Raw genomic sequence first — 25,052 nt, 5'->3', positions numbered from 1 at the left:
TCTGAGAAGCCAGTCGTCCAAGTACAGGGAGGCTCTGATCTCCGATAGCTCGAAACTGGTACCCCACATTCCTGTAAAAAAACCTCAGAAACGGTTGGGAATCCGGGTGTATAGGAATGTGGAAGTATGCCTCCTGAAGGTCGAGAGAGACCATCCAGTCGCCTTCCATAAATGCTGTCAAGACAGCCTGGTAGACTTCATCGTGAAGTTTGTCTTGACAATGAACACATTGAGTGCACTTGCCTCTTACGTACTCCTGCAGTGAACATGGCTGCCAAATCAAGGAGCCATCCCTGAGGGACTTGTCCCTGCAGAGAACGTGGCTGTCAGATCATTGGAGCCATCCCTGAAAGCCTTGTTTATGCATGACATAATTGTACAGCAAAACTTCAAAGGCTCGAAAACAGCTGTGAAGTTGACCTGTAAAATCTTGGAGCCTCTCCTGGCCAGGCGCCAGGGAGAGTCTACGAGATTTGAGAAGTCTATCTGGGCAGAGGCAGGAACTCCCAAGCCGAGAACTTCTCTCGTGTCATATCAGACTCTCGCTCTATAAGCCAGTTTAAAAGAAGGGAAAGCAAAGGCTGTATCCCCCAAACTCCTCCTGGTGATAAACCAGTCGCCTAGCAAACGTAAAGCTCTCTAGGAGAGCGAGAGAGCACTAGCTTATAAAACAACGGCTTCGAAGTAGCTAGGCCTAGTGTAAGCTCTGACGTTTAGGCGAACGAGGAGCAGCCGTTACAAAAAGATCCGGACAAAGATCCTTAAAAATCAGCATGATTTATTTAAAGTCCATAGAGGGCTAAGCAGCTTTAGGCTCCTCTCCGTCTGACAGAGTCCTCAAGGAAATATCAGTAGGAGGGGGAACAGCAACTTCCTCATCTAAAGGAACCTTGTCCGATAATAGCTGAGTCTCAAGCAAGGGAGAGACCTACCGTGGTGGCAATGCTTTTCAAGCAGAGTCCACACGCACTGGTGCTTAGTAGCGGACCAGGACGCAACGTCATGTAACTGCTTGACAGTCTGTGAACTGTCAACAACAACAGGTGCGAGAGACCAGGACGCAACGTCATGTAACTGCTTGACAGTCTGTGAACTGTCAACAACAACAGGTGCGTGAGGACGCACAGCGTCCACTCGAGACTGCTTTGACCGCCTAGACTGAGCAGTCAAAACAACTCTAGAATGCGGAGGTTGACGCACAGCGTCAAAACAAGTCAACTCCGATTGTTAGCGAACGTCCTGAACGTCAACAGGAGCATCAGCAAGTGGCCTAACGTCCAAATGTGGCTGAAAATCCACACGAGACCGCATCGAGTGTGGTTCTAAACAACCTGACTGACGTGACTTAGCTACGTCAACGTCAACAGGACGCACAAAGGAACGTTAGGTTGGCTGAAAGCCAGGATCTCGATGAGATAAACGGCTAGGCTCAACGGACTAATCGGCAGAATAGTCTTCCATAAGGGAGGCAAGCTTATTCTGCATGTCTTGCCGTACAACCCATTTAGGATCAACGGAAATGGTTGTGGTAAGAGACGAGGGTAACGTCTGTGACCGCAACACTTTGCCAACAAAAAGACTCTCGGAGTCTGTGTTACGCTTTTGTTAGGCGGCGAGCAGTTTTCCGATGACTGCATAGGGTCAGAGCTGTCCTAATGGCTGCAACCAGGACGCTGGACCTGTCCTAAAAGGACTGACTTTCGCTTAAGGGCCTCGAAACCTTGTTTCAGGTTTCTTATGCGAAAAGCCTTCGGATGACGAGGAGAAAATTGTCTCTCTCGCCTTATGGTAGGGGAGATCTTGGTAAGATACACCCGATACCATAGAGGGAAACGTCTGTTCGCTGATCAAGGCCTCTCAAACCCATAAGTCGTACGACATTACTTCTCCCCTGGGCTTGGGAGCTTGCAAGAGGTCCCGGACTAGGTGAACGACAGGCACGAACAGACGAACCCTCGGACGCAACACTGTAACACTTTGCGCAATATCACTTTATCACTACGATTTTCTGTTTTGCACTTATTTCACTGAAATCGAAACTTTTACTGATTTCTACCTGAAGCACGCAATTCTACCCTCATCAAAAGGTAGTAAATGCGAAATCAGTCGTATAATGCAAGCACATTAATACCAGCAAAAAAACAGTAAACATCTTTTAAGATAAAAAATTCAGTGGTTGGGGAAGAGACTAAACACTAGTTCATTCAAAACTACGTTTTCAATCTCTCACCGTACATTGCCTGGGGACGAGAATAAAACTAAAAACGTTTTATCCTTTCTCCCCGTACAGAGACTAGGGACGAGAGTAACTCGAGAACAACGTTACCCGCTTGAACGGAACGTTTTCTCTCCTCTCTCTCCCTCCGTCTCTATCTCTCTCTCTCTCTCTCTCTCTCTCTCTCTCTCTCTCTCTCTCTCTCTCTCTCTCTCTCTCTCTCTCTCTCTCTCTATTTCGCACCTAAGAGAAGAGCCCAATTACGTTTCGTCAAAAAAACATGTTATTTGACCAAAGGAAAAAACTGAAAGGTTTTTCAACTAAAAAGTTCCTTTAAAATAGAATTTAAAACATTTAAGCTTTGAAAGAAGAATGAACAAAACGTCAGAATCGATTTACTCTTTCTGCAAAGTGAAACCGTGATACTCTCTCTCTCTATCGTAACGATAGAGCGCAAACTGCGTAGCATAAATAAACTAAACGTTAGTTCATCTTTGAAAACAGTACGAAGACTATTCAAAGAAAATCTTTCATAAAATATTTATTAAAAATATTCATTTAAAAAGTTTTAAATCATTAGCTCTTTAAAAGCTATTTACGATTGAAAGGGCTCAACGTTGTTTAACTTCGGTTTCCAAGTTAGGACCGCCTACTCTCAGGAAAGGTCGCATATAAACAAAACATTAAAATTTATTTTTTATGTTTATTATAAATGGAAAGTTAATCGAAGAGGCCTAATAAAGGCGGTGATATAAAATATATAGAGGAAAATCTATAATTAATTTATAACGTGATAAGATAATTACTAAAAGCCTAAACACACTTCCGTCTAAGGGAAGGGTCGGCCATTTAAAAGTCAAAGAAAGTCCATACTCTCTTTGTCATCAAAAATTAAATCTATCCAAAACGAGTTCAAGATTTAAGATGAAGATAAAACACCTGCACTGCGAAAGCTCAAACCAAAATGAAGTACTTCACCAAATATGTTGAGAAAACTCCAGGTTCTACAGCGAGTAAAAGTACGTCTTGTCGACACGTCGACAGAGAAGAAATTGAGTCTTTGTTTACATCGAGAGTGGTATCTGGCCGACAGTTGGCGCTGGTGGGCACACCCGCAACCTGTATAGCGATCGCTGGCGAGTTTTTATTGTATGTGTCTGTCGAGCAACAGAGTTGCAGCTATTATATATTCACCAGCTAAGTTAAATATTTAAAACTGACATTTCCATAATAAAATAAACTTTCAAACATACTTACCCGGTGGTCAGAAAAAGGGCAAGAGTAGAGTTTAAAAATAAATGTTGAATACACTCGCCCGTTAGTTACATATAACCACCGGGAAAATAAAATGTCATAAATACCTACCCGGTAGTAACATACAAACGCCGGGAAAGTTATACGTTAAAGATTAAAATGAACAGAAAATGGGAAAACAAATGTAATCCACAATTAATTCCAAGGGTTTTCAAAAACAAGCGAGTTGTTATGATAAAAAGAACAGATGTAGCAATAACGTATCTATATATATAAATGTAAATAACCCTTAAATCTTAAAGGTTCCCCCCCAAAAAAAATAAGGGATTGCTACACATAACAATAGGAACATAAAAATTAAAAAACTACTAAAACTAGAATTCCCATATCGAAAAGAACGCTACCAAGGCATGTTGGGACTGCATCGATAGTAATGAGAACTAACAGCGAAAATTAACCATACGCTAGTTCTATTAAATCTATGAAATTAGATCGATGATTTAAAGAACGAATACTAAATGGACAAATATTTCTTTTAAAATTTTACATTAAAAGTTAAAAATCTTATATAAGTGGAATTCCTCCCATTCTTTACAAGAAAAAACAAATAGAGAGAATTTGCAAGTCATACAATGAAGATTACGTCACACGTCTGTGACGTCATAGAGTTGGCGGAACGTAATTCCGCCATCAGGATTAAAAACTTTGCACCTAAAATATAATGCACAAACAAAACCCCTGCATACAAACTGTGAGGGTCAACCGACACTTTCGGTAACCTCACCTTGCATACATCACTCGCATAAACACGAAAATTAAGTTTTCACTCATGATAAAGTAAATAGTACAATAATAATAACAAAAAACGATTGCCAAATCCCTAAATCAGTGTACTTCACCAAACGAAGTCCAAAAAAGCGAAGAAGGGAAAATGATTTGAAAAACTCTCAATGGTGGACCAACGATGTTTTCGATCCAGCCGGCAGAGATGAACTGAAGTCTTGAACATGGGAATGATTCCTTGTACCACCCTGTGACGGGTGTAACCACCTACCTCCCAACCACCACAAGGCGGTTGCCTCGTTTTGAAAAATTCTGCCGTTTTAGAGATATCAGCTATATATATATACAGTAACTGCCAGGTAAGTACTATTCATAAAATTGTATTTTTCCTAGCTATACAAACCCGTAATCATTTGATAAAGGAACTCAGCTGAAACAGCCGAAGAGAAAGAAAACCAGGCAATTGCGCTGATTGCTTGGCTGGCGGCATGAGGTGGAGCTTAGCTCCGCCCTCCCACCCACCGCCAGCCCGCTTTCCTCATTCAAACGCTTTAGGCTCAATGTGGAACTTGAGAGGGGTGGTAGGGGGCGGGCATCTATATTAAATGATTACGGGTTTGTATAGCTAGGGAAAATACAATTTAGGACAAATTGTCATTTGTTCCGACACGATATACAAACCTCGTAATCATTCAATATAGGAGGACTCACTGGTTAGTGGGAGGTCTGCCTTTGCTGCTTGTGGACAGCTAACTGCCCGGATATAGACCTGGTCTCGAATGAAAGCAGAGGACTAAATCCACCCACCCCTGTCTCTTGACCCAACATGATGATGGTGGGGTCTGAGAGACTGGGAGCCACCACGCGATGTGTAAGAGCATCGCAAGACCTGAGAGCGTGAATGTTAAAGACACTCGACCCTAGGGTCACAGTGACTGGATGAACCTCCAAAACCAAAAGGCAAAGGGTTTATACATCCACCATCTTCACTGCCTAGCAGAAGACAGGGGGAGAATACCTGTAAAATGTTATTTTCATTATAAAATAAATTTTTGAACATACTTACCTGGTAGTCATGTATATAGCTTACGTCCCTGACGTCACGACAGAAAAATTCAAAAACTTGCGCCAATCGCTGATTGGATAGCCAGGTGTACCAACTGTGCGCCCCTAGCGAGGTACCTAGAAACCATCCCATGGATATCCATATTTTCCATGCCTCTAGTCTCTAGAAGGGAGGAGGGGGGGATTTTAATTATACATAACTACCAGGGAAGTATGTTCAAAAATTTATTTTATAATGAAAATAAAATTTTTAAACACAAGACTTACCTGGTAGTTATGTATATAGATGATTAACACCTTAGGTGGAGGGTTAGAGACAGCCGATATGGATGGAATTTTACTTAAGCGTTAATAAACAAACTTAAGGGTTCGTACCTGATAAGGAAGTTAACTTCAATGAATCTTTCATTATGTCCACTTTCCTTATGAGATCCAGCAATCCACCCAGGGGGCTGAAGACCTCTAGGAGTTGTCAAAACGGTCGAAAAACCTTGTTCCGGGGCACTCTCAAGGAACAAATAGAACATCTGACTAAAATCAATGATTGTGGGTGACTGTCGCAATCACCACAACAACCATAAAAATATAAGAGTTCCAAGAGAAGAAAAAGGTATTAGGATATGGGAACTTAGTGAAGGGTTCCTCCCCCACTACTGCACTCGCTGTTACGAATGGTCCCAGAGTGTATCAGTCCTCATAAAGAGTCTGGACATGATTCATAAAGTGTGAAGTGAACACAGATTTGCTCTTACAAAAGGTTGTGTCCAAAAAGCTCTGTCTTTCTAAAAAAAATTAGAGACAAGTCTCACTGTAAATCGCACGAGCCTCTCCTATAAGTCTGATGAAAAATGAAAGGACATTCTTGACATCGGTAACAAGGGCTACTTAATTGAGCCCCAAAGAGCTTCGACTTGCTCGTAACTCTTTCATTCTGCCCAGGAAGAGCTACAGGGTTCTTACTGGACACAGGACTCCCTCCAACCATATCCGAAAGAGTCGCAAACTCAAAAGCCTTGGATCAAGGTTGAAAATGGTGGTCATTCTCGGTGAGAAAGCCTAACTGCAATGAACAGATAGCTTCGTTATCTCGAAAGCCAACGTTTTACAAAACGCGTGAATCCACTGATACTTTTAGTTGTCGTGGCACTAACAAAACAAGAATTCATCGTGAGGTCCTAAAAATGAAGAAGAATGCAAGAGGACAAGCTTGTCACTCATAAGGAACTTCAGGATTATATGCAGACTCCAAACTGGCAAGTCCTTGTTGATTCGATGTTTCAAACAATTAGAGAAGTTCCTGGAGGATTTTATCAATCGAAAGGCAAGATACTGTGCCTGACTACAGTCGTAAACACACTCCTGCATCCTTTGATGGAAGATGATGCACAATTGCACTTCCTTCGAAGTGACAACAGGAAAACAGCAACTAAGATGTAGAGATACTGGAAGAGAAAACAGGGTTGATTCTGAACCATTCTCTAGAACCTCCCATATGGATTGATAAATCCTGGAGGTAGAAATCTTTAAAACTCCTATAAAAATTACCTTTCCAAGGGAGGAGTCTGAAAAAAATTACTCTAAAAGGAAGACTCCTAGGAGAGTCCACTATCCACTCCAGAATCTCTGGGAAAAGTTCTATATAAGGACGATCTAAAGTCGCCACAGATTCTTGCAGACTTCTCGATGAAGGGTCCATTCTCCAGCTGAGATAGTCTGCCAAACTTCTTTTCCCCCTGAATGAACCTTACAGAAGGATACATTCTTCTCCTTGCCCAGAGAAAAGGCTCCTCACTGTCCCGTAAAGGGACTCGAGTGAGTTCCGCCCTGCTTGGCAAAGAAAACAAATGCTGCGGTAAATCGGCATTGACTTGCCAAAAGTCCAGTGTTGCTTCCACCTCGAAGTCGAGGTAACGGAACACAACACAAGGCCTAAGGTCCTTTGTTCCAAAAGGGGGGGGGACCTCCTGGAGGGTGCCTGATTCCTGGTTGAAACCTACTGGAATAGACTGGATCGTTCCACCACTGAAGGCATCTTATGGCATCCGAAAAAGACGCATAAGGACTCGACATCTCCTCCTTGTCCAAAAATTATTGAGGATGAAAAGGAGCGGACGAAGAAATATCACAAAAGGATAACAACTTCTAGCTTCCGACTGGCCGGGAAACGAGCCCCGGTCCAGGAAAACTAGGATGAACAGAGATGAATCATGGATCTCAAAGAAAGATTCAAGATGGCTTGCAATGTTCTAAGGTGAGACGTAAAAGACTGAAAAAACTAGACTCTGAATCCCCATTTTGAGATAGGGTCAGAAGAGACTCATCTTGTAGACAAGATGATCCAATTTTTCAAAAAGGCTCAACGTTATCTGAAGATCCAACATGTAGATCGGAAGAATGAGTCCTGAGAAGCCAATCTTCCCTAAACCGGGAGGCTCAGATCTTGAGTGCAGTAGACTGTTACATAAGCATTAGATACGTGAACAGTATCAGGGCGGAGCTAAGACCAAAACACACACAGTCGGACTCTAGACTCCTCTCTAGAACTGGGAGGGAGATCTATGGAGCTAAACTTAAAGGTTTCCCTAAAAAAGGAAAAAAGTACTCCTCTTTCAGAAGAAGAACTGACCAAGGTCTGCTCCTAACTTCTCCCAATGATTGCCCAGAAGTAGTAAAGTTTAGCTTCTACTGTCTGAAGGCGAAAGCACTCAAACTCTGTTTCAATAACTATCAGCTCGACGTCAAGTCCCGGAGGACGCTCGACGTCACGACCTGGAGGATGCTCGACGTCACGTCACGGAGGACGCCCGACGTCACGTCCCGGAGGACGCCCGACATCACGTCCCGGAGGACGCCCGACGTCACGTCCCAGAGGACGCTCGACGTCACTACCCAGAGGACGTATGACGTCTTTGCCCTGTTCCTCAAGTCCGGTAGCTATCCTGTTGAAAGTTCCTCAAAAAGCCTGAGAAGAATTCGGAAAAGGAGATCCTTCCTTTGGTTTGCGGCTAAAGAAGGATAGATGAAAAACCTTTCTTGCCGAATCTGAAACCAAATCTTAGGTGGCCTTTGGGTAACTCAGATGAAACTCTCTGATTAATTCTACTGAGAAAGAGAGGAAGACAGAGATGTGTAAAGAAATTCTATTTCTGAAAGGATGCAACCCCAAGAGCCTGAAACGAACACCTCTGACTTCTTGTATTCCAACTAGAGTTGTATCCCAGATACAAGATCTAGAGGCCAGACCATTCACAGGAAAAAAACGAAAGCTGCCTATCCTTAGTCCTTCTGAGACACCATTTAATCTCTTAACATCCTTAAAGCTCCATTGAATACCTGGTAAGAACCATCTTGGTAAAAAAAGAGACTTCTCGATGCCTTCTCAAGTGAATTCAGAGGAAGGCTAAAATGGAGCGACAGATGCAAAATAGTCTGGAAACTCATAACGAAAAACTTTCATGAGTTCCTTAAACAACTGAAGGACGAACGGACTAAGGATCCTCTCCTTCTGATAACTCAAAAATTCAAAGAAGAAAAGTGATCGTCAATGTCTTCTTCTGTCAAAGAACTAATGGCAGAAGTGACGTTGTGCTAAATTTCCCATCCCGGAGGACGCTCGCGACTAGGAGGACGCTCTACGTTTAACAGAACAAGTCTGGTAAAGGTCCTGACTACTGGTGTAAAGAAAACCAGAACAACGCCTCTGTCGCCGCGTTGCTCTAAGGGTAGACGCTCAACTTTGAGGAACTTCGCATTCTTAAAAGCATCTATGATAAAAGAGATCAGTGATCTCAACATTCGAATCAACTAGTGTCATCACAAAGGTTGAGGTTCTCATGATCAATGTCATGCCTCATGCTGGATGTTAGACGTCGAATGTGTAAGACGTGGCGCCTGGAAGAGTAGCGCCAAGCGTCCTGAAAGGCGTGGTGCCGAGCGGCCAACAGAGCACGACGCCGAACGCCAATCGTCCTGTAAGATGTGGCGCCGAGCATCCTGAAAGATGTGGCGCCGAGCATCCTGAAAGATGTGGCGCCGAACGTCCTGAACGACGTGGCGCCGAACGTCCCGACAGACGTGACGCCGAGCGTCTTGTAAGACGTGGCGCCAAACGTCCTGAAAGACTCCCACTCACTTGAAAAACTGTATGTGAAAGAAATGCCTGAATAAATAGCGGAAGCTCTCCTTTCAATCACTATTCATGAATTGTTTTGAGTATACCATATCTCCAAGTGGTATCATATGCCTTTTCAAGGCCAATAAAGACTGTCACATGGTGCTGTTTGGAAGCAAACGCTTCACAAATAGAGGACTCAAGTCGTATCAACACATCAGTCGATGAGTGCATTTTTCTGAATCCACATTGAATTGGTGATAAAATACCCTTCCTTTCAAGGTACCACATCAGCCTTGCAGTGACCATCTTCTCCATGATTTTACATAAACAAGATGTCAATGCAATAGGTCAGTAGTTTGCAGCTAAAAACTTGTCCTTACCAGGTTTTAAAAAGGCTAAAATAATGACTAGTGCCATATTCTATTAATAATGCTTAAAATGTATTAAAATGTACATGTTTAATCATGGCATATGGAATTCCATCGGGTCCAGGGGCTGTATCGTTACAAGTGGAAAGTGCCGAACTATATTCTCTTTCAGCAAAAGGAGAATTATATGACTCTTCCCTTCCTGTTGCAAAATTTAAAATTTTCTTTTCTTCAATGCTCCTATACTGGTGACCAGGAGCTGCTACACACTTGCAAGATACATTTGAAAAATGATCGGCCAGGCCATTGCACACATCATTTGCTTTAGTCACATACTGACTGTTCACTTTCAACACTGGAGGTGGGTTTGGGGTAAATTTTCTGGCAATCTTCTCTATTTTCCTCCATACAAAAGATGGTGGTGTTCTACTCTTAATGGAGGAGACAAAAGACACCCATAACTGGCACCTAGCTTCTTTGATGGCACGACGGAACTGTGCTCTACATTTCTTGTATAAAATTAAATTCATCAGTTCGGTGTCTATGCAATCGTGTTAGAGATCTTTTTGTGGCTATGGGCAGGGCAGTTAGTTCTGAAGACCACCAAGGGACTGGTCGTCGTTTGAATAACCCTGTTGTTTTGGGGAATTGAATTGACTCCTGCTGTATGGAGAGTTTCATTCAGTAAATCTATGGCATCATCAATATTTTCAACCTGTTCTGCATCCCCCTCAATTTCACTTAGCTCACAAAATTTATCCCAGTCCACCTTGTCAATATTCCATCGTAGCGATCTCTGTATAGGTGGACCATTGTTGGTGTTTATAATGATTGGTGCATGATCACTAGTATGCCAATCATCTAATGTCCTCCAATCAAAATCAAGAAGGCAGTTAGAGCTGGCAATTGAAAGGTCAATGCATGACAAGGTACCTGTCTGAACATGGAAGTGTGTGGGCTCTCCTGTACTAAGGAGTCCGACATCCTCATTTTCCACAATTGATGAGATAATATTGCCCCTTGTGTTTGCCAAACAATCACCCCATAAAGGATGTCTACCATTCATATCTCCCAGTAAGAGAAAAGGCTGAGGGAGTTGTTGAATGACCTCTAATAAATCATCATATAAAATATTATCATTCGGAGGTCAGTACAGAGAGCATATTGCATATTTTCTCCCTACATCAATTTGTACAACCACTGCCTGTAGGGGTGTACGAATAGATAAGGGTATATGGGGAACATCTCGACGAACGTATACTGTATGAGACTTCCGCCATGGCTCCCTGCTTGTTGATTATATGGTGTTCTATAGCTAACATACTCTCAAGGACTTGGAGTGTTAGCATCAAGCTTACTTTCCAATAGACATAGAATTATGGGGGATTGTTCAAGAATTAGGAGCTTAAGTTCTTCATATTTGGCCCTTAAACCCTGACAATTCCATTGCAAAAAGGAGGAAAGAACTATGGTTTATTTCTTGGAAGAACTTTTGGATGAAGTCTTCCCATTAGTAATTTTTTAATTTACACTACTTTCCGGTGGTAGGGTCTTGATAAATTGGGTTTTGTGTTTATTATTTTCATTTTGTCCTTTTTATCTAATTGTTGAGGGGGATGGTGGACTTCAACTTGAATTTCCGATTCATTTAAATTGTCTTCTGGTTGATCAGAAACATCAACAGACAAAACATCATATTTATTCAATGTCATAACTCTAGTTTTGGGGTGTTTGAATGTGCGTGGATGTAGTACGATAGAGAGTAAAAGATGTGCGATTGGAAGTATGTTTAGAAGTAGAAGGATGGATGTATTGGCCTTGTGTGAGACAAAGATGAAAGGAAAGGGTGAAGTGATGTTTGGTGAAATGTCTGGTAGAGTGTCTGGGATTGAAAGGGGAAGAGCGAGAGAGGGTGTGGCTTTATTGCTGAGTGAATGGATGACAGGTAAAGTAGTGGAATGGAAGGAGATATCATCTAGGTTAATGTGGGTAAGGGTTAGGTTGGGTAGGGAATGTTGGGCGTTTGTCAGTGCGTATGGGCCAGGTAGTGAGAAAAGTGAAGAAGAGCGGAATGAGTTCTGGAATGAATTAACTAGGTGTGTAGAAGGACTGGGTAGAAGGAATTATGTAGTTGTCATGGGTGACTTAAATGCTAGAGTGGGCGCTGGAGAGGTAGAAAGTGCCATTGGGAAGTATGGCGTACCAGGTGAAAATGAGAGTGGTGAGAGACTGGTAGATATGTGTGTTGAACAAGAGATGGTAATAAGTGCTAGCTTTTTTAAAAAGAAAGATAAAAATAAGTATACATGGGTAAGAGTGGCAAATGGAAGAGTAGTAAAAAGGGCATTAATGGATTATGTGATGATAACTAAAAAAATGTTTGGGAGATTGAAAGACGTGCACGTGTTTAGGGGTATGGCTAACGGTATGTCTGATCATTTTTTGGTGGAAGGAAAATTAGTTGTAGCAAAAGAGTGGGGGAATAGAGTAGGTGGATGTAAAAGGGAGCTAGTGAGGGTTGAAGAGCTAATAAAACCGGGGGTAAAAAGTAAATATCAGGAAAGGTTGAAAATGGCATATGACGAGGTGAGAGTAAGAGAAACTGGTAATTTAGAGGAGGAGTGGAAGTTAGCAAAAGAAAATTTTGTTGGGATTGCAAGTGATGTATGTGGCAAGAAGGTTGTTGGAGGCAGCATGAGGAAGGGCAGTGAATGGTGGAATGAAGGAGTGAAGGTAAAAGTGGAAGAGAAAAAGAGGGCTTTTGAAGAATGGCTACAGAGTAATAGTATAGAGAAGTATGAAAAATATAGAGAGAAAAATGTGGAAGTAAAGCGCAAGGTACGTGAGGCAAAGAGGGCAGCTGACCTGAGGTGGGGTCAGGGACTGGGTCAGTCATATGAAGAGAATAAGAAGAAGTTTTGGAAAGAAGTGAAGAGAGTAAGGAAGGCTGGCGCAAGAATTGAAGAGACAGTGAAAGATGGAAATGGAAGGTTGTTAAAAGGAGAGGAGCCAAGGAAAAGGTGGGCGGAATATTTTGAAAGTTTGCTGAATGTTGAGGATAATAGGGAGGCAGATATAATTGCTGTTCCAGGTGTTGAGGTGCCAGTGATGGGAGATGAGAATGAGAGAGAGATTACAATAGAGGAAGTGAGGAGAGCACTAGATGAAATGAGAGTAGGAAAAGCATCTGGTATGGATGGTGTGAAAGCTGAGATGTTGAAGGAAGGGGGTGTGACTGTACTTGAATGGTTGGTGAGATTGTTTAATATGTGTTTTGTGTTGTCAATGGTACCAGTAGATTGGGTTTGTGCATGTATTGTACCACTATATAAGGGTAAGGGAGATGTGCATGAGTGTTGTAATTCAAGAGGTATTAGTTTGTTGAGTGTAGTTGGAAAAGTGTATGGTAGAGTAATGATTAATAGGATTAAGGATAAAACAGAGAATGCAATCTTGGAAGTACAGGGTGGTTTTAGAAGAGGTAGGGGTTGTATGAATCAGATTTTTACAGTTAGGCAGATATGCGAGAAATATTTAGCAAAAGGTAAGGAGGTGTATGTTGCGTTTATGGATCTGGAGAAAGCATATGATAGAGTTGATAGGGAAGTAATGTGGAATGTGATGAGGTTATATGGAGTTGGTGGAAGGTTGTTGCAAGCAGTGAAAAGTTTCTACAAAGGTAGTAAAGCATGTGTTAGAATAGGAAATGAAGTGAGCGATTGGTTTCCAGTGAGAGTGGGGCTGAGACAGGGATGTGTGATGTCGCCGTGGTTGTTTAATTTGTATGTTGATGGAGTGGTGAGAGGCGAGAATGATCATGAATGGGAGGTAAATCAGTTGTTGTTTGTGGATGATACTGTACTGGTAGCAGACACAGAAGAGAAGCTTGACCGACTAGTGACAGAATTTGGAAGGGAGTGTGAGAGAAGGAAGTTGAGAGTTAATGTGGGTAAGAGTAAGGTTATGAAATGTACGAGAAGGGAAGGTGGTGCAAGGTTGAATGTCATGTTGAATGGAGAGTTACTTGAGGAGGTGGATCAGTTTAAGTACTTGGGGTCTGTTGTTGCAGCAAATGGTGGAGTGGAAGCAGATGTACATCAGAGAGCGAATGAAGGTTGCAAAGTGTTGGGGGCAGTTAAGGGAGTAGTAAAAAATAGAGGGTTGGGCATGAATGTAAAGAGAGTTCTATATGAGAAAGTGATTGTACCAACTGTGATGTATGGATCGGAGTTGTGGGGAATGAAAGTGATGGAGAGACAGAAATTGAATGTGTTTGAGATGAAGTGTCTAAGGAGTGGCTGGTGTATCTCGAGTAGATAGGGTCAATCTCGAGTAGATAGGGTTAGCAACGAAGTGGTGAGGGTGAGAACGGGTGTAAGAAATGAGTTAGCGGCTAGAGTGGATATGAATGTGTTGAGGTGGTTTGGCCATGTTGAGAGAATGGAAAATGGCTGTCTGCTAAAGAAGGTGATGAATGCAAGAGTTGATGGGAGAAGTACAAGAGGAAGGCCAAGGTTTGGGTGGATGGATGGTGTGAAGAAAGCTCTGGGTGATAGGAGGATAGATGTGAGAGAGGCAAGAGAGCGTGCTAGAAATAGGAATGAATGGCGAGCGATTGTGACGCAGTTCCGGTAGGCCCTGCTGCTTCCTCCGGTGCCTTAGATGACCGCGGAGGTAGCAGCAGTAGGGGATTCAGCATTATGAAGCTTCATCTGTGGTGGATAATGTGGGAGGTTGGGCTGTGGCACCCTAGCAGTACCAGCTGAACTCAGCTGAGTCCCTGGTTAGGCTGGAGGAACATAGAGAGTAAAGGTCCCCTTTTTTGTTTTTGTTTTGTTTCATTGTTGATGTCGGCTACCCCCCAAAATTGGGGGAAGTGCCTTTGGTATATGTATGTAAGTATAACTCTAATATTTCTTATGGAAGGGGGTGAGAGAGATAGAGGTCACTCTCTTTTACGATTAACAGGTTGTGAGCTACCAGGTTTTTGTACTTTCCCCACTACAGGTACATCTGATAACTTGGTTTCAGGTGGAATCTCCATTAAATCAAGGAAGGACATGGGCTGGGAGAGGTTAGTACTATCTTTTGTAATGGGGGACAAAGGTTTGATAGTGGTGGGCAATGTCTTTTTGTTGATACTCAAGGATAAATCTTTAGGAGATATTCTTGTCTTGTTATGCAGCACTTTATCAGATGGTGAATTCCTTTTTCGAGAACTACCTACAGTAGTAGGTGGGTGAGATGATTCTCGAGCAACTTTTTCTCCGGTTTTTAATATCTTTGCATAGGTATTAGATTTATTTAATAATCTCTTGGCATGCCCCACGCTTACATATTAAATAATTGATTTATTGAGGGCTGCCTCCAACTTATAAAACTGGCAGCTCCTATCATTAGATTTATGATTAGAGTTGCAGTTTAAGCACCTAGCCTTAAGTGTACATTCTCCATGGTAAAGATTGGAGCAAGTATTACAAATTTTATCATTGTTGCAAAAAAGATATGTCATATATAAACTATAAAGACTTATATCAGCCTGTTCAACATGAAAACATTTGCTGCAAGCTTGATCTTTTGAAGTTCTACTGAATCAACTACCCAATTAGGAAGATCATTCCACAACTTGGTCACAGCTGGAATATAACTTCTAGAATACTGTTTAGTATTAAGCCTCATAATGGAGAAGGCCTGACCAATAGAATTAACTGCATGCCTAGTATTACGAATATGATGGAACTGTCCAGGAAGATCTGAATGTAAAGGATGGTCAGAATTATGAAAACCTTATGCAACATGCATAATGAACTAATTGAACGACTGTGCCAAAGATTACTATCTAGATCAGGAATAAGAAAGTCAATAGACCGTCAGTTCCTATCCAACAAATTAGGATGAGACTCAGCAGCTGAAGAACAGACAGGAGAACAATACTCAAAACAAAGTATAATGAAAAAATTAAAACACTTCTTCAGAATGGATTGATCACCGAAAATCTTAAAAGACTTTCTCAAAAATCTAATTTTTTTTGTGCATTGAAAACACAGACCTAGTGTGTTTCTCAAACCTAAATTTGCTGTCGAGAATCACACCTAAAATTTAAAGTCATACAAAGTTAAAGAAACATCATCAATGCTGAGATCCGGATTTTGAGGAGCCACTGTCCTTGACCTACTTACAATCATACTTTGAGTTTTATTAGGATTCAACTTCATACCACATAATTTGCACCATGCACTAATTTTAGCTAGATCTCTATTAAGGGATTCACCAACCCCAGATCTACATTCAGGGGATGGAATTGATGCAAAGAGAGTAGCATCATCTGCATATGCAACAAGCTTGTTTTCTAAGCCAAACCACATGTTATGTGTATATAGTATGAAAAGTAATGGGCCAAGAACTACCCTGTGAAGCACCAGATATCACATACTCACCATGGTGCCCATCAACAACAACTCTTTGAGATCTATTACTTAAAAATTCAATAAATGCTAAAAACAACCCACCCACTCCCAACTGTTTGAGTTTGAAAACAAGGCCTTCATGATTTAACACAGTCAAAGGCAGCACAAAAATCAAGGCCAATCATACGAACTTCCTGACCACAATCAAGGGATTTCTGTATGGCATTGGAGATTGTAAGAAGGACATCACATGCTCCAAGGCCTTTACAAAAACCAAATTGCTAAGTATGGAACAGACGATTACCTTCAGAAAACCTATTAAGACGTTTTGCCAGAAGAATTTAAACATAACTTTGGAGTGAAGAAATCTGCAGTCTTCATAAAAAACAAAGGCAAAATATCATTTGGGTCTATACCTCATTAAGCATCAAGGTCCATCAACAGAGCTTTAATTTCACAAGATCGAAAAGCTAAACTAGTTAGTTTAGCCTTAGGGAAACAGGAATGCGGAAGATCAAGTTTCTCATTACTCTGTTTACTGTCAAATATTTAAGCCAAAAGGGTTGCCTTTTCCTTTGGACAGTGAGTGACTGAGCCATCTGGTTTAAGTAAAGGAGGAACTGTTGCATCTACACCAGTGTTTCTTAAAGTGTGGTCCGCGGACCCCCAGGGGTCCGTGGAATATTCCAAGGGGTCCGCAGGATAATTTTTTACATAGATTTCAGTCAAATTTTCGGCCAAAACGTCCTAAATTCCTATTTTTGTAGCACCAAATCCTGATGGCTTTTTACAGTGGCTAAGTCACATTGGGATGGAAGTAATTTAAGTAATACCGCCTTCCTCCCTTGGGGTGAAATCCTCAACGAAATTCCGAAAAGGACACGCACAAAAAAACAACTTTATAGAAGGCAGTGGTGTTTATGATTTGGCAACATTGTACTGACTGATGGCCGATGGTGCGGCCGCCCGCCACATATCAGTTGACGTTAAGGCTGGTGTGAGGAACACACGGCAGTTGCTTGTGCTACTCTTTGTAGGTAAGAAAATCATCTGGATGCTTATGACAACATACTGATTTTTTATATGCCATTTGTTAAACGTTATTACCTACCTTTTTGAGATTAGAATTTCGAATACTAGACCTCGTGACCTCGCCAATTTAATGGCAGGATAAACATCAGAAGACAGCCTAGCTTACTTTTTAGCATCAGGATAATGGATCTGTGGCTCAAGAAAAAAACTGAATTCCAGAACAACCAAGACAGCACTGGCCTTAAAGAAGAAAGAAACGATGCTAACAGTGCAACTCAGCTCAAGCTACTGGAGGCAGGCGCAGATGCCATGGACAAAGGGAACACCGCTGACACAAACCAAAGCAGTACAGATGCCTCGGTTACCACTGTAGGGCACAAGCAAACACACCAAGAAACAGCCAAAAAGAAGCGTAAATACTGCAGTGATTACTTGAAACTTGGATTTTTTTGGCAAGGCAACAGTGAGGATCCTATCCCACAGTGTGTTTTGTGCTATGAAACATTAGCTAATGAGGCTATGAAACCCTCAAAGATCAGAAGACATTTTGAGTCCAGACAAGGAATATGTGGGAAAACCCATAGAATTTTTTCAAAGAAAATGTAATGAACTTGATATTCACAGAAAAAAGGAAGCTTCATCTTTTTTTATACCTGGAGAAAATGCAAAGGCCACTGAATCTTCATACAAAGTGTCGTTATTAATTGCAAAAACAGGAAAGGCGCATTTCATAGGCGAGACTTTGGTCAAACCAGCAGCCAAGATAATGACAGAGATCATGCTTGGAGAAAAGGCTAGTAAAGAAATAAACAAGATACCTTTGTCCAACGACACTGTCAAGAAAAGGATAACGTCAATGGCTGAAAATGTGAAAGTTCAGCTGGTGTCACAATTACAGCGGAGTCTGTATTTTTCACTACAGCTGGACGAGTCCACAGATATAGGGAACGAGGCAAATCTTTTGTGCTTTATTAGGTACATTTACTGTGGGGAAGTACATGATGAATTTCTTTTCTGTCGTCCTCTTCCTACAAACACAACAGGAGAGGCTATCTTTAATGTAGCTAACAATTTTATTGTCCAAAATGAACTCTCCTGGTCGCGATGTGTTGGAATCAGCACAGATGGTGCAACTGCGATGACTGGTAAACTAAGGGGCCTAGTGAGTCGGGTACAAAGCATTGTACCACAGGTGAAGGCAACACATTGTTGCATTCACCGTGAACAACTTGCTGTGAAACATATGCCTACCTGTCTTAAAACAGTTCTGGAAGAGGCAGTAAAAATTGTCAATTTCATCATAGGGAAAGCACTGAACACCCGCATATTTACAGTTCTGTGTGAAGAGATAGGAAGCGAACACACAAAACTCCTTTACACGGGGAAAAGTTCTTTCCCGTCTCTTTGAACTTCGTGAGGAAGTGCAAATTTTCTTGTATGAACATCATGACCTCTATAATCGAATGCATGACACCCAGTGGCTCACAAAACTGGCATACCTGTCTGATATTTTCAGTACACTAAACAGATTGAATCTGTCTTTGCAAGGAAAAGATACTACCATCTATAAAGTGCAGGACAAAATACAGGCAACACGAATGAATCTGGACTTGTGGTGCGGCCGCATTGACCGCAAAGATTTTGAGTCTATTCCTTCATTAGCAGATTTCCTGCTTACTTCCAAGGAAGAGCTAGATGGTGACACAACAAAAGCTTTCAAAGTCCATCTGCAAGGCCTTCACTCAGAGTTAGGAAAATATTTTGAAGAACCAGACCCAAGCTTTGAGTGGATTAGAAATCCATTTGTTACAGATAAAGTAGATATAGAAAAGGTCAGTGTCAACCTGTCATCAAAAGAGGCTGATAATCTTGTCGAGATTGCAACAAGTGGGACACTGAAGACCCTATTCAGGGGAAGAAGTTTGGCCAATTTTTGGGCTCAAGTCCAGCCAGAGTACCCTGGACTTGCAGAAATTGCTTTGAAACACTTGATGCCGTTCCCAACAACGTACAACTGTGAAATTGGATTTTCTACACTAGTTGATCTTAAAACGAAGAAGCGCAACCGAATCAATGTCGAACCCGACATGCGACTGAAACTCAGCAGACTGGAGCCAGATATTCCAACAGTAGTGAGGCAGCAAAAACAGTATCATTCATCGCATTAAGTATGGTTGTGAGATATGAGGAGGAAGCGTTGCTGTTAAGTTCATGAAAATTTGTATGCAAAATTATCAATGTTGTGGAAATTATGTTAAGCAAAATATAAACATTTATGTTGAAGATAAGCCATTAATAAATAATTCAGTTGTAATTTCAGTATATTATGACCTGCAAACACTTTCAAACTCAAGAGGAAAATTATAATAATAAAGGGTCCGCTACATGAGTAATTTTAATAGAAGGGGTCCGCTGCACAAAAAAGTTTAAGAAACACTGATCTACACCAATAATGCAGATTTAAGGGTAGTCCACCACTTATGTTCCTGGGTTGTACCAGAAAGGGTTCCTTTTATGGTTAGATTGTATTCCTTTTCAGTTGAAGTATAAACTCTCTGACCAAAAGCTCTAAGCTGAGTATAGTTATTCCAGGTCAAATCTGATCTGTTACCCTTTCAAAGATGACAGGCCTAAGTCTGGGGCTCTGAGACTGTGGGAAGATGGCATCGATAGCACACAGTCTGTTAGCAGTCTGCCCCAGGGGAAGCTCATCCAAACTTCTTAAATGCAGATGAGGCTCAATCTTAATGAAGTATGAAGCTTCCAAGCTAGATACCAGAGCCTCAAGGGGGGGGGGGGGGTGTCACATTAGCAGAGCTTTTACTCACAGCTCACGCGTGCCATGAGGTTCTTCCAGGAGTCATCAATAGTAATGATATCCCGATGCGATTGTTCCGTTTTAACGGAGCTCTTAACCTTTCCTCTTATGTCCTTCCTTTTCCTTGAATAATAATGAGAAGAGGAGGGAAAGATGGAGTGGGAGGAATCCAATTCACCCCAATCGCAAGAACGTTCACGTCTATATCCTGAACAGGAAGCAAGGGAGTTGAAGTCTCTCAGAAATCAATTTACGAGGTGAGAGAGTTCTCGGCACTCTGCCATCTTGGAGGCCTATGGCGCGTACCACGTCTACGTCGTCTACCGATCCGTTCCTGTATGTCAGAAGGAGGAGTGATCCTCGGGAAGGGGGGAAATCTTTCTACACTCCTTATCTGCTTTCTGTACTTGTATAGAATTGTCTGAAAGAGATCAACATTCCGTAGAACATTTATCATAATTATCATGATCGTCACACCGAGTGTAAGAACAGGTTCTAACTAGAAGATTAGTGGGTTTGTTTCAAGCGTAAGACACAGGACTCTCATTAGCATAGGGTTAGGTTTTATCCCGTTGGTTCCTACCCAAGAGTTTATAAAACTCCGGGGTAACTCTGGACGTGACGTGGAGAGGATCTACTATGACCTTCAACACCAGGTGGGTGTATAGTCACATTCTCACATTCTTCTTAGCATCATTATGATGCAGAGGTATACTCCATCACATGTCAAGATGGTGGCGTGTTCAGTGACATCATGACGCTTTGGGGTAACAACTTGCTTGGACCTTTCGGCCTGCCCAGACTGCAGGAGAGTAATTTCGCGCACAGAGAAGGAGGCTCGTATTGTGATGTCATTTTGTTTAGATACATCAGTCCATTCAGATTTATTAATCTGAATATTTGGTTTAAGTGTATTCCTTGAAGAATTTCTTGGTATGGCAGGAATTATTACACTAGACTTTCCAGCTTTAGTAAGCTTGGAAGGAGAGACCTGCTTAGAGCATGAAGGCATTGTCAACTCCTGTTGGGGGACAGGCAAAGCGGTTCGACCACCCTTATAGTAGAGATAACAAATCTCTCTGATTCATTTGGGGCACTCTTTAGAAGAGTTTTCCGCCAAGGACTCCTAGGTGTACGAGGCAAGCCTCTCTCGTTAATACGAGTTAGTTGGAGACTGGTCATCAGGATCTTCCAAATAGGCTGCCTCGGTACAGGGGGAAATGACAGGCTCAACTATATGGTCCTTCGGAAACAAGGAGATGCTTTCACTGTACTATAGACAATTCTGATGGGGGTGAACATCTTATCTGCATAATCTGATAAATACAAGTCTCCATTCAGCGTACAGTACTTATAAGAGGGTGAAGGAGACCTAGACAGAATAATCAAATGTGGAAGCATCTAACGGATCCATCTCATGGAGCACAGTGGAGCAGCCAGGTGATCCGTGACAGAACAGGATCAATCTTATACTGCACACTATTAACATTAGGTGATTAAATGTTGATCAAATTACGGCCATTGTCCTCCATGACAGAAACCACAGAGGGTTCCTGACACGAACTAAGTGGGAGGATAACGTTCATCGCCGAACGCAACTTACGCTTCCTCCAACTGCTCACAGAAAGCAAAGTTCACAGAAGCCAAAAGAGAGGAGTGATCTCTCTTGGCTAGTTTCTTACGGCAAGAATGATAGCTATTCCAATGGGAGGATGACCACTCCTTACAACACTAACATGGAGATTCTACCTAACATCTTTTACCTTGACACGACGGACATACCAGGAGAGGATCTACTTCTACTGGCTAATAAAGGTAACATAGGAGCAGCCACTATGGCCCAGGCCAAGAAAGCATTGAATTTGATATGTCAAAAAGCACATACTCTTAACTCACGAATAATGAATACAGTACAGTAATGCAAGTGAAAAAGTATGTCAAAGATGCACAAGCACTATAAGGGTGAGATTAGGCGATGCGGTTGTCTGATTGCAGAAGTGAAGGAAGGCACGTCCGACCACCTTCAAAACCAGAACCATTGCGAGTAAACGCTTGATACAAGTGGATCGCGTCATGTGAAGTAGTTGCCTAGTAACGCAACATAACGTAGTCTACCGATTAATTTCGATTGCCGGGCTCTAGAAAACGAAACCAGAAGTAACCCCCATATAAATGACTCGGAAGTTTGTATCTGCATAGGAATAAATCTGTGGTATTGTGAAAGTTAGGTGGAGGGTGTGAGGAGAAGAGCCATATAAAAATACATTACTTATACAGTACATGATGCTCAAGGGAGCCACAATAACAGTAGAAATTTTATCCTACAATGAGCTACTAGAATTACAAATAAAACTCAGATATATCCGTATTCTATCACAGTAACCATACCATAGCACTAAGTGCTGAGGATAAGTTTTCTAAAATGACATTCATACCAGACTCCCAGCAAATGTTGGTATTAATTCACAGCACAGTTGACTGGTGGAGGCAGGATAGGATAAAACCACTGACCTCATTAATGCAATCTCTGCTCAGCCACCAAGTTATGACACCCACAGAGGTTTACATAGTGTTTTAAGCAATTAAATTTTTCCTTCACATATTAACATGAGAAATATTAAGATCTGTATTATTCTTTGAGTGCTAAAACCACTATAGTTCACAAGCCTTATCCTTAAATTAGGAATAAAACTGATTCTTACCTTTGCAATGATTTCTGGGGAAACCTCTTTGGGTATCTGAATAGGTGATATTGCGTCCATCATGTCCCTACGTATGGACTCCAACTCGGTCCTGCAAAGTAAAACGTAGGCTGAATAGAATTTCAAAATTAAACACTTCAATCCAACCCCTCCAAGAACATATGTATTACTCAAACCCCCAAGAACTTTTAAAGAAACATTTTACATAACTCCTGTTAGCAAAAAAATTACTAGGAACAAGTTTTTTTTTTTATTTATCATAAAGCTGTATAAATCTTTTAAGGTATTTCAAAATATAATCTTACACATAAAAATATATACTTAAATAAACAAAACAGAAAATTACTGGCTATAACATGTCATATGGAACTTAAAAACCGCAACTCACGACCTCTGGTTTGGAATTTTGGAAATTTAGATTATTGCATTGTTGGCTACAAAAATATCTATACCTGTTTCAAATAGGTCTTTTGTAATGAAAACATATTGTCTATTACTGAAAAATGATATTTTAATTATAAAATAAATTTTTGAATATACTTACCCGGTGAATATATAATAGCTGCAACTCTGTTGCTCGACAGACAAAAAACAGTAAAAACTCGCCAGCGATCGCTATACAGGTTGCGGGTGTGCCCACCAGCGCCAACTGTCGGCCAGATACCACTCTCTCGATGTAAACAAAGACTCAATTTCTTCTCATCCCACTGCGTCTCTATTGGGGAGGAAGGGAGGGTCGTTTAATTTATATATTCACCGGGTAAGTATATTCAAAAATTTATTTTATAATTAAAATATCATTTTTAAATATTTAACTTAGCCGGTGAATATATAATAGCTGATTCACACCCAGGGTGGTGGATAGAGACCAGTTAAATATGTTTACATCGTATAAGCTAAGAGTTTTTTATTTCATTTTGACAGTTATCAATATAACAAAACCAAAATAAATAGGTACCTGGTAAGGAAGTCGACTTAGACGATTACTCTGCCTTGTAAGTACGTCTTCCTTACGGAGCCCCGCGATCCTCTTAGGATGCTGACAGACCCCCAGGAGCTGAAGTATCAAGGGCTGCAACCCATACAACAGGACCTCATCAAACCCCTAATCTGGGCGCTCTCAAGAAATGACTTTGACCACCCGCCAAATCAACCAGGATGCGAAAGGCTTCTTAGCCTTCCGGACAACCCATAAAAACATTAAAAAATTTCAAGAGACAGATTAAAAGGGTATGGAATTAGGGAATTGTAGTGGTTGAGCCCTCACCCACTACTGCACTCGCTGCTACGAATGGTCCCAGTGTGTAGCAGTTCTCGTAAAGAGACTGGACATCTTTTAAGTAACATGACGCGAACACTGACTTGCTTCTCCAATAGGTTGCGTCCATGATACTTTGCAGAGATCTATTTTTCTTAAAGGCCACGGAAGTTGCTACAGCTCTAACCTCGTGCGTCTTAACCTTAAGCAAAGATCGGTCTTCCTCACTCAAGTGTGAATGAGCTTCTCGTATTAACAATCTGATAAAACATGACAAAGCATTCTTTGACATAGGCAAGGATGGTTTCTTAACCGAACACCATAACGCTTCAGATTGGCCTCGTAAAGGTTTATTACGAGCTAAGTAGAACTTAAGAGCTCTAACAGGGCATAAGACTCTTTCTAGTTCATTGCCTACGATCTCCGATAAGCTGGGAATATCGAAAGATTTAGGCCAAGGACGAGAAGGTAGCTCATTTTTGGCTAGAAAACCAAGTTGCAGAGAACAAGTGGCTTTTTCTGACGAAAATCCGATGTTCTTGCTGAAGGCATGAATCTCACTGACTCTTTTAGCTGAGGCTAAGCATACCAGGAAAAGTGTCTTAAGAGTGAGATCTTTCAGGGAGGCTGACTGTAAAGGCTCAAACCTGTCTGACATGAGGAATCTTAGGACCACGTCTAAATTCCACCCAGGAGTAGCCAAACGACGCTCCTTAGTGGTCTCGAAAGACTTAAGGAGGTCTTGCAGATCTAAGCCTCTATGCCGGAAGACCGATGCCAACATGCTTCTGTAGCCCTTGATAGTGGGAGCTGAAAGGGATCGTCCTTTTCTCAGGTATAAGAGAAAATCAGCTATTTGGGCTACAGAGGTACTGGTCGAGGATACAGAAACTGACTTGCACCAGTCTCGGAAGACTTCCCACTTCGATTGGTAGACTCTAATGGTAGAAGCTCTCCTTGCTCTAGAGCTCTCGAGAGTCTTTCGATAGTCTGAAGGCAGTCAGACGAAGAGCGTGGAGGCTTTGGTGTACCTTCT

General features: G+C 41.6%; 1 protein-coding gene across 1 annotated transcript in view; it reads right to left on the bottom strand.

The window, feature by feature from the left end:
- LOC137650515 (uncharacterized) overlaps positions 1 to 25,052 on the bottom strand; it is an 87,746-nt gene that overhangs the window by 10,502 nt on the left and 52,192 nt on the right. The window contains exon 2 of the mRNA XM_068383735.1: positions 22,759 to 22,849. Within this exon, the coding sequence (XP_068239836.1) occupies positions 22,759 to 22,821 (63 nt within the window). The 5' untranslated portion in view covers positions 22,822 to 22,849. The remainder of the gene's footprint in view (positions 1 to 22,758; positions 22,850 to 25,052) is intronic.

The sequence above is a fragment of the Palaemon carinicauda genome, chromosome 12, assembly GCF_036898095.1.
Source record: "Palaemon carinicauda isolate YSFRI2023 chromosome 12, ASM3689809v2, whole genome shotgun sequence".
Lineage (NCBI taxonomy): Eukaryota > Metazoa > Arthropoda > Malacostraca > Decapoda > Palaemonidae > Palaemon > Palaemon carinicauda.
This window is presented reverse-complemented; position numbering and strand designations above follow the sequence as displayed.